General features: G+C 43.0%; 1 protein-coding gene and 1 non-coding gene across 2 annotated transcripts; both read right to left on the bottom strand.

The window, feature by feature from the left end:
- Positions 1-208: 208 nt before the first annotated feature.
- RPL30 (ribosomal protein L30) lies at positions 209-3,345 on the bottom strand. The gene is made up of 5 exons (XM_024572300.3): positions 3,259-3,345; positions 3,108-3,160; positions 2,697-2,842; positions 1,198-1,328; positions 209-306 (listed from the first exon to the last, which is right to left on the bottom strand). The coding sequence occupies exons 2-5, from the start codon at positions 3,126-3,128 to the stop codon at positions 257-259; spliced, it is 348 nt and encodes a 115-aa protein (XP_024428068.1). The 5' UTR covers positions 3,129-3,160; positions 3,259-3,345; the 3' UTR covers positions 209-256.
- On the bottom strand, positions 473-604 carry LOC112315808 (small nucleolar RNA SNORA72). Its single transcript, XR_002975946.1, has one exon. It is a non-coding gene; the product is annotated as a small nucleolar RNA SNORA72 (small nucleolar RNA).
- Positions 3,346-10,570: the final 7,225 nt, after the last annotated feature.

The following is a 10,570-nucleotide window of genomic DNA, read 5'->3' as shown; positions in this document are numbered from 1 at the left end:
CCTAAAACTGGAATTAGGAAAATCAAGTCTCTTAAATCCAATACAGGAAAGGAATCCAGCATAGTCCATCTAGGTAAAACGGAAACTGGAATTTATATCTCTTAACCCAGAAGTCTTGCCACCACACCTGGCTGCCTCATCCTGTCTAATTCCATCTTCAGGAAAACACTGAAACAAAAAGATACAAAAATAACGGAAAGGAAAGCAGTTCTTAAACCAAGCTCTGGCCAGTTTATTAAAGAAAAATTCTGCACGATTACTTTTCACCAGTCTGTTCTGGCATGCTTCTGATGATATCAGAATCACCTGAAAAATAAAACAATAATGATTTTCACAATTCATTGTGGCAACTGGTAGCCATGCATTAGGAGCGCTTCTCTTCAAGTCACTATGCTAGCTGTGCCATTTCCTGAGGTTTAGCAAAGTCATGTAGAGTCAGACATTTCTTAAGATACTTAATATAAATCAGACTTTTTATCACCAGCATTTATAAAACCAGAACTAGGGAAAGAACTAGGTCTGGGGACACATGCATGGTCTTAATATAGCGAATGGTTAGCCTGCCCTGATTATTATGAAATCAGAACAGCGAGAATATTCGCAGTATTTTATGAATTAAGAATTCTTAAATTCAAAAAAACGTGATGTGTATGGTTGACCCTTCAACAATTCAGGAGTTAGGGAAGCTGACCCCTGTGTATAACTTAAGTTGGCCTTCCGCACACATGGATTCCCAACCATGGAATAAAAATACTGTCTTTGCTCTGTAGTTGGTGAATCCACCAATGCGAAACCCGTTAAAAAAAATCTGTATATAAGGGACCCATGCAGTTCAAACCTGTACTGTTCAAGAGTCAACTTCTTCCAACCAAGTTTACCTCTGTTCAAGCAGCCAGTAAGGATTACTTTACTCCATGTCACCTGATTATTCTCCCCTTTCATAATTTCATCCTTACCAAGGTACTAAGTCATTATTTGAGAGACCAAATGAAATTCACGTTCCCAAAGTAAAAAAAATAAAAATAAAAATCACTTATACCAAAGCCAGAATAGTGACATTATCAATTCTCCATGAGATAAAACTATAGGATGTGCCTTAATATATCCAAATTCTCACCATCTGCACTCAGGAACCAAAGACGTTTGTACAGCAAATACCTGTATTACGTTATACAGGAAAATGACTCCAAAGCATACCTGGGTCGATGATAGCCAGAGTGCACACCCTGTAGTACTTCCCACACGCTGTGCCCAGCTCGATATTGTTGCCGCAGTAGTGATGGACACCGGTCTTGGCCAACATGGCGTAGTACTCTATTTCAGATTTCCTTTGGGAATCAAACAAGGGCAAATGAAGGCCATGCCAAGTGACTGACACACTAAGGTACTTCTCTCACTAGGTTTAACGCTGGTGAGGCCTTCCAACAGTAACTAAGCCTGTATTACTGGTAAGAACCTATTATCATATCCATTAACCAATACAGACCATCCTCTCCTGCATCCCTTACAAGAGGTGAGACAACCAGAAAAAATCTACTGCACACCTCCCATTAAGACAGGACCTACGTTCATGGAGAAGAGGGTGGGGAGCAAAATCAAAGCATTATTTACTTCATGCCACACACTTTACATACAAATTCCCGTAACCACCTCTACTTTTTTGGTATTTCATTTATTTTTAAGTAAATGAAGAAACTGAGGCACAGAAAAGTAAGCGGCGGATTCAGGATTCAAATCCATGTTACCTTTAGAAGATGGTCCATTTCTATCACCCTCAGATGCTGAACCTAGATTGGAAGTGATACACTTACCCAGAGTTCGTGTTTGTATCTACTGAGTGGGTAGACATCAGTGGGTTTACAAATTTGAAGGGAATCCTAACAGAACTTGGCTCCCACTCAAAGTGCGGATGCACAGCCCAGCAGCAGTGCCATAAGGTGCTTGTTAGAAAGGCTTCATGTCGGGCCCCATTCCAGACCCCCGATCAGAATCTGCATTTCACTCACGTGACTGCGAGCACATTCGCGTCTGAGCTCTGCTATAGACAGTAGGTTTGAAATAAGGCCGAACCATGGGGCGGGCTGGGAGAGACAGTACTGCGGCACTACTGACACCCTGCAACATGCTGTGAGGTTAGGCACTATCACAGAAATCTATGCGGACAGGGGACTGAACACAGCTCATGTTCTGTAAGCCCCAGGTTTCTTTACCTAATTTACAATACCCACTAAGTGCAGTTTTAACGCAAGCGCGCAAAAACTTCCGCGGGGAGAACTGGCATAGCAGGGTGAACCAGGCGACCTTTTCATCCAGCTTCTCTACACTACAAGTTCGTGCAATGAAGCACACTGCACGGCATCTCAGAGCTAAAAGGACAGCCGAAGACACGGCACTAGAGACATGTAAGAACAAATTACGTGTGTGTGCTTCCCTCAACCTTCCGACACTGTGGTTTCTATCCCCTCTGCCACATTTCTCCCGTAAGATAAGCTTACACAAGTTGAAAATAAGTTTGGGAGGTGGGGGTGGGAATCAAGAGCCAAACACCACAGTAACAACCTTAAGTCATTTTTCAAGTGTTCACTTGTAAAACAAACTTTACATAAAAATTGAGTCCTTGCTACCCGCATTGCAAGGTCACACTCTGCATATTCGCTCGCAGTGGACGACACACACACTTCGGGTCCTGTCCATACCTCAAGGCTGGGCAGTTGTTGGCGAGGATGACCAGTTTGGCTTTGCCTTGCCGGATCATCTTCTGAGTCTGCTTGTACCCCAGCACGTACTTGCCACTTTTCATAACGAGTTGGAGCCTAGAGTTGATCGACTCCAGCGATTTTTTCTACAAAGCAAGCATTTAACATGTAACTGAAGGCCTTGTTTGTAACCACCTCAAACCTGGCCCCGGCTTTCTGGAAGCCGAGCCCACGAACAAAACCTCCGAAATCGAGGGTCTCAAGTCATTGAGAGACCCTCTCGGGTTTCTTCTAGGACCCTGCAAATGCCACCGAGCATGCTGTCTGCCCAGTGTGCTCAGATCTGCCAGCCCCGGCCGAGGCTCATCTCTCCACGTGAATCTCCTCCCTGCCCGGGGCCGCTTCACTCACCGTCTTCTTTGCGGCCACCATCTTCCTGCCTTAGGTGCGGGACGGACCCCTACCTAGAACATACAGAGCAGAGAAGAGTAAGTTTAGGACCCGCAGATCCAAACGGCAAGCCTCTGGCTTCCCTTCGCGGCCTAAAGCCCCAACCACTCACCAAGCGCAGCCGCCAAGATGGCCGGGGAACCAGAAAGGAAGAACTTCCCACAATGCAAAGTGTTTTGCTGCTCAAGTTGGATTCCGGGACCGGAAGCGGAAGCAAATCGCCAGCGGAAAAGGCAGGGCGAGAGGAGAAGGACCGCCATCAGTTGCTATAGGTACCGCTGGTTACAGCTGCAGTGGCTTCTTGAGCTTAGCAGTGCTGCGGGGCTTTAGGCCTGTACCCGCAACATTACTCTCGCGTCTGGCTGCAGACCAAGGGCTGAAAACGGTCGAGCTGGCTGGTATTTGGAGCCGCCTGAAGGTGAGGCTGGAGGAGCGGTGAGAAGAGGCGGAGGTGGCTGAACCCAGGTCTTCACGCTGCGGGGCTCATCTCCGCCCCAAGCCGGGGCTCTGGGAGAGACGAGGAGGAAGACAGTGTGCCGAGTAGCCCGGTCTGGCCGAAGCAGCAGCCTGCAGTCCCCTGCCTGCGCCCAAGTGGCCGGTTCCTCGGAGAACTTTGGCGTCCCGCGCTGTCTTCCCCAAACTCACCTCTTTTTTGGCCTTATTAGTATCAACTCGTAAGCCGAATTTGCACAGGGGGGAACGATAAACAGGTCTAATTTAAAACATCTTTTTTGTTGAGAACTTGGACCTTGATATAAATGTCCAGTTACAAATCATAAGTAAAATCAGCCCAGTAGGTAAGCTATTTCGGGGGTCATCGTACTCTGGAGAAGGTGGTGAGGAGTGGGAACCAAAAGGCTAACCGTGAACTGTGCCAGGAGCATGGCGTGGATGAAACTGGGTTCCGCGGAAACTAACCTCACGTGGTCTAGCCATAAATTACTAACTGGGCAGATCACGGTGGGTAGTCATGCCCCGGGTCATATATTCTTTTGTGAAAGGTTTTAGGCCAGCTCAGTCCATTGGTCTGGTGCATTTAGGTTAACACACCTTCGTTAACTATATTGTAATACAGTCTATGCCTTGCTTTTTCCAATCTTCCTTTACATCCCCTCCTCAGTTTCATTTATTGATTTAGAGAGAGAGAGGGAGAGAGACACATCAATTTGATGTTCCACTTATTTATGCATTCATCAGTTGATTCTTGTGTGTGCCCTGACTGGGGATCTACACCACAACCTTGGCGTGTAGGGACTGTGCTCTAACCAACTGAGCTCCCTCTTTAATTTTAAATGCATGAAAGAGGCAGCAAAACTTACTCTCTGGAGCATTTGAAATCTTGCTCCCCACCTATGTCGTCAGTTTTAGCTCAAATAAACTCATAAAAATCCTCTATATGTTCGGATGTTCTTCCATCGACAACCACTTACATTATTTAACAGTCACAAAAAGTCTCATAAGTAATGTTTTTATTCTCAAGTTTCCATATCTAGTGTATTATTGGAGCTAGAGCTGATACCCGTACCTGGGTCTGTACTGTAGGTCACCTCACAAAGTTTATTCAAATGTGCATCCCACTTTGATGTAAAATTAACCAACCAGGTAGAGCTAGGTTCTCATGCTACTTGCTTTAACAATTAGATATAAATTGCTTTGGATCTGGATTACATTGTGCGAATCCAGATGATGTGGGCCCTTCTCTATTAATCTAGTTCTAAACAGTAAGCTCTGTTCTTGTGCTTTATTAATTTTACTGATTGAAAGTTGAATGTGTCACGCTGCTAACCTAGAATGAAAGCTGAAACACCCATCTCCTCTTGTAATCCTGGGCTCTTTTCGGATCCAAGTCAATGTTTCACTCCTGGTCGTAATCCTGTTATAAAAATGTACTTGTCTACTTAAGAACACTGCACATTACAATTCATTGCAGGTACAATTAGGGAATGTTTAGATTAAACGTTTTTCCCCCATCATCATCAAACATGCTTGTTAGGCAGTTGACGTGGAGAGAACAGTCACGTTGAGAAGACAAGACCTATGAAAAGACACTTAGTGTAAATAAATCTAACTGCTGTGTAGAAGTATGAAATGGTTACAGACTTTGCATAGCCACCATGGGCCAGGTCCTGTAATAGGCCTTGGTCATATAATATGCCCTCAGCAACCTTGCATCTATGCTTGGAGAAAGACAGACACAAGTAGCATAGTGTGTTTATTCAGTTTAACAAATATACCTGACAAAATCACTCTAGGCACTAGGAACATACAGAGATAAGACATGGTACCTGTTCTTAAAGCACCTGCCATCTAGCTGTGCCATACAGGAGAGTGATGTTAAGAATAATTAACTTTTGTATAGACTTCAATGTAAATTTCACACATCTTAACTAATGGTTGCAATAGCCTCATAGGCATTATTATCCTTATTTTACAGAAGAAAAAGCTAACGAGGGAAGTGGTTCAATAATTTAGTAAAAGTTAACACAGATAAGGGCTGAGATTTGAAGTCAGGTCCTCTGCAGGATTAACTGAAATCAAGGGGGATGTGTTCTAGTTGGAGAAGAGCAGAAGCAGAGCATCTGCTTTAGATGATCTAAAAGAGCATCATCAGAGAGTGGATATTATAGTTTGGCTGGAATATGGCATTCATGAGGGAGTCTGGTGAGAAACAAGTGAGACATAGATTTAAATGTTATAATTATGTAAGTTTGCTTTAGAGAATTTTAAGAAATGACTTTATGCTCAAAATTTTATTTCAGAGGCTAGTGTTTTCCTAGAAATGTATTTAAATCCCTGGAGACCCTTTATCCATGATTGAAGACCTTTGGGACAAGATCCCAAAGTTTTCAGCATTAATAGAAGCAGCATACTAATCCATCATTGCATTACTAATGGGGCTTGAAGGCAATGAAAGCACTAAAATTGTCACCAAAGAGATGAACATTAGATATAGAATAGGTTGGGGGGATAGACACTTGTGAAGGACAGATGGACAATGTGGCAAAACAAAATGAACCTACTGCCTTGGCTGAGGTGTGGCTCAGTGGATTGAGTGCCAGCCTGTGAGCCAAAGAATCGCAGGTTCAGTCCCCAGTCAGGGCACATGCCTGAGTTTTGGGCCAGGTACCCAGTAGGAGGTGCACAAGAGGTACCACACGTTGATGTTTCTCCCTCCCTTCCCCTCTTTAAAAATGAAAAAAATGTTTTAAAAAAATGAACCCACCCACATAAGCATTTCGTACAGGGACACACAGGACCGCAGCAGTTTCAGGAGTGGGACTGAAGGCTGGAAGGAGGTGGGGATACACTATATTTTATTCCTTCTGTGCTGTTTGAATCTTTTGGCCTAGCAGCTCCACTTTTAGGAACTCTGTCCACATAAACAGTCACAGTTGTTCAAAGACATGTGAACAACTATATCTGAACATTATTTTTTTAAGCAAAGAAAGAAACATCAGATGGTTGTCATTCTTAACCAATATATATGTTGGTATATGCATGGAAAATTCAAGTCTGGAAAGCGAATTATCAAACTTTCCATGAAAGATGAGAAGAGTAAGTAAGTGGTGAGGAGAGGACTTTTTACTTTCTACTTTTTACTTTATATATTTCAGCACTGCTTGAATTGTTTTACATTAAATTATTTTACAGCATGTGTTCATTGTTATGTGAAAAGCTCTTTTTTAATAATAAAGTGGTTATTTTAAATAGATCTTGTGGAACATCAGTCATATCTTAAAGCAGTATTTCTCAGCTATGGCTCCCAGATGAGCTGATTCAGAATCACCTTGAGTTCTGACTCCTGGGCCTCACCCAGGTCTGTCGAAGAAATATCTGGATGTGGGGCCTTGGAATCCGAATTTAATAAGCAGCCTTGATAATTCTTACTAATACTAAAATTTGAGAAGAGAACTTAAGAATGAGATAGCCACCCTGACTGGTGTGGCTCAGTGGATTGAGTGCCGGCCTGTGAACCAAAGGGTCGCCAGTTGGATTCCCAGTCCGGGCACATGCCTGCGTTGTGGGCCAGGTCCCCAGGAGAGGGCACGCAAGAGGCAACCACACATTGATGTTTCCCTCTCTCCCTCCTTTCCCGTCTCTCTAAGAAATAAATAAAATCTTTAAAAAATGAGATAGCCAAATTAGTTTTGAGGCATGCCTACCTAGATAGAGGAAACTAAACAATGATGCTTCACACTTTTATGTTGAGCTCTATACTTTCAAAGCTTTTTGATACTCACTTTCCCCAAAGTAATCCGGATTATTCCATTTTAGAGAGAGGATGATTAAAGAGTAGAGATGAGTTTCCTGAGGTGCTTTTCATTTTATGATACTGGTCTTTAGGTTATGCCCCTACTCCAGGTTAAAGAAAGCTCTGGTTTGCTTTTTCCCAGCAGTCATACCGAGTTTTGTACTGGAAGCCAGAGAAGTCCAAAGCACTCACTTTGTGTATGAATCATGACCACAAAATGCTTGAGAATTCTTCCTAGGGAATCTTAACTGACTCTTCTGTCTCTTTTTAGGACAGACTTATCTCTGTAACACCCGCATGACTTTGGGCAAGCCTCGGTTTCTTCAATAAAATTAGAATGGTGCTGTCTCCCTCATAGTATTGTTGTACGGGTCACAGTAAACGTAACAGTGTACCAAGCACCTCGCCCAGGGCCCTGTGTAGAGTGAGTACGCAGTGGAGGTTAGTTCCCTTCCTCCGTCCCACTGCTACCGCCCCAACTCCCCATCACGGCCACCCACCCACGACCGAAGTCATTCACAACATCACAAAACCTACACACCAGAGGAAGGAACTCTTGCCTCACAAAAATGACGGTCAAGTCCTTTGGCTCATGAAGATTTTGTAAATATTTTCACACTTGCTTTTATTAGCGTGGGAGTAGGCAGACGTTTTCTATAAGAGTGCCAAACGGTATTTTAGGCCTTTTGAGCCATATGGTTTCTGTGGCAACTGCTCAGCTCTGATGCAGTACAAAAGCAGCTACAGACAATATGTAAATGAATGAGCATGGCTGTGTTCCGATAAAACATTATTTACAAAATCAGGCAGCTGGTTCGACTTGGTCTGCAGGCCACAGTTTGCTGATCCCTGTGCTGGAAGGTTACCGTTACTGTTAAAAATAGCTACTTTAGTCCCGGCTGGTGTGGCTCAGTGGATTCAGTCCCCGCCTGCAGACTGAAAGATCACCAGTCCCTGGTTGGGGGCGCGCAAGAAGCATCTGATCAGCTTCTCTCCTCTTTCTCCCTCCTTTCCCCTCTCTCTAATAAATAAATATATTTTAAAAAAATAGCTACTTTAAGTCACACAGAGAATGTCCTTAGCCTAAAGAGATGTACAATGAAGAATTTACAGATAGGTGTCATGATATCTGCAACTTATTTTCAGATTGCTAAAGTTAATGTAGGTGACGGGTGGGCAGGTAGAGCAAATGCAGCAAAGGGCTAGCAGTTGTTAAATCTTAATACTACAAAGTTGGGAAACGTATATGCTTTGAGAAAGGACTTTGCCATCCAGACGTTATTTTTTTCTGGATACTAATCTTGAGCATTTCAGTGATCTTAAAAGACTACAAACAGGTAAAGGTGATAGGACAGAATTAACATAAGGCTCTCCTTTAGCTTTCCTTCGCCAAAATCACTGCTCCAAGTTTCTGAAAACTGCAGGCACCTGCTTTTATTCTGCTGGGTTTTACTTGCTATGAGCACAAAAAGTGACAAGCTGCCTTCCCTGTTAGAGCAAATACACGTTCATCTGATACTCATTAACCCATCCCCTTATTGTTAGGCAGTTAAAACTACCGTGTTCATTATGATCAACTATTGCTTATTCAGTGTCCAGATTACAAAGCAGCCCATTAGTAATTTGGAACTCTGTTTGTCTAACTCAGCCTTCTCATTCTTAAGTCACCCCTAACATTACGCATGCTCACAAATGTGGTGGGATGAGGGAGGGACCACGAATCCCAGAGAAAAGACCCTGTAAACCCAAGGAATGTTAGTGGCCATTCAGCAAACTACACACACCCCCCCCCACACACACACCCCTATACAAGAATTCTCAACCTCTGAAGGACAGGTGGGAAGGCATGTTACGTCCACCCTTTCTGCCTCCACAATAATACAGCATCCAAAATATTTCCCTTATACTCTTTTTGTTGGGACTGAGAACACTCTAGAGTGCACCAGGTTAAAAATAAGCCAGAGAAACACCTTCTCCTATTTTTTAAAGCTGCTTTTCCATTAAAGGAAACATGTTTTTTATACTCTTAGACACAAACAACTCAGGGTACTTTATTCGCCATTTTACTGTGGAGGAGTACTTATCACCGACACTTTGGAAAGTTGAATGGTGTCTGTAAAGTTTGGTGTTTTGGTTATTTTTGTATTTCTTATAGTCAGTTTTTAAATTTTAGTATACATGGGGATCCTGTGTTCCTAAGAGTCCACAAAAGTATGAAAATTGACATATTATGTTCAATAATTTGAAAAGCCTGCAATGTACTCTTACCCTTAATAAAGCTGTAATCGCACTGGTAAGACATCCATGTGTTTTGCTTTTAACCAGTTAATCAACTTAATACTGTAACACTGCATGTCCTGCTGCTCTGAAGATGTCACTGACTTCTTAATGGAGAAATAGATAATAAATGCAAAATTGCGGCAACAACGGCACGTAGGTACGTCAGAGAAAAATGATAAAAGGAGTCCTTGGAGGTGAAAAGATTCATAAACCACTGCCTTCTAGATATAACACATCAAGGTCTACTGCGCTTTAAAGTCACAGTATCAGTTATGATCAGGTGTTACCAAGACTAAAGGTATAGACAGGACAGACAATGGCTAAGAATGAGAGTGGTCAGGAAGAGGGGAGGTAGGGTCAGTGTTGTATGCTGTTAGTCTGGATACTTTTGTAAGCAACAGAAACAAACGAGCTCAGTTAAGCAGAAAAGGAATTTATTTTGTAGTTCACCAAATGAACAAGAAGCCAGGAGAGCAAGACCCAGGTCTGCAAATACTGGTCATGGAGGAGGCTGAACCATTTATTAGTCACTGGTGCAGAGAGCACTGCAAACCACAGGGCAGCACCCCAACCTTCAACGGTGTTTAACATGGCCTGTGCCGTAACAGTGTTTAATGTGCCCGCCCAGCATTTTATGGGTGTAGCTTCTGGACGATGAGGTATATGGAAAGACCGGTAAATCACATTGAAATGAACCTATTCCTTGTTTCACAGTAAGTGAGTTCTTTGATAAGGTACAATATGAATATAATGTCTTGATAGATGTGGGATGTCTTGAAGATATATAACATCCACTAAACAATGGTGCTAGAAGAGGCATAATGGGCGGGAAAAGTAAGTCTAATCTAATGTCTATTACAGTAAAGACTATGTACTGTCCCCAAAGAGGTCC

Source organism: Desmodus rotundus, chromosome 8 (assembly GCF_022682495.2).
Source record: "Desmodus rotundus isolate HL8 chromosome 8, HLdesRot8A.1, whole genome shotgun sequence".
NCBI lineage: Eukaryota > Metazoa > Chordata > Mammalia > Chiroptera > Phyllostomidae > Desmodus > Desmodus rotundus.
This window is presented reverse-complemented; position numbering and strand designations above follow the sequence as displayed.

Bases quoted from the DNA above. Each gene is read 5' to 3' on its own strand.
- RPL30 (XM_024572300.3), bottom strand. From the start codon at position 3,128: ATGGTGGCCGCAAAGAAGACG. The intron at 2,843-3,107 runs GTGAGTGAAGCG...CTTGCTTTGTAG, and splicing joins TGGTGGCCGCAAAGAAGACG to AAAAAATCGCTGGAGTCGAT. The intron at 307-1,197 runs GTATGCTTTGGA...TTTATTTTTCAG, and splicing joins TCTGGCTATCATCGACCCAG to GTGATTCTGATATCATCAGA.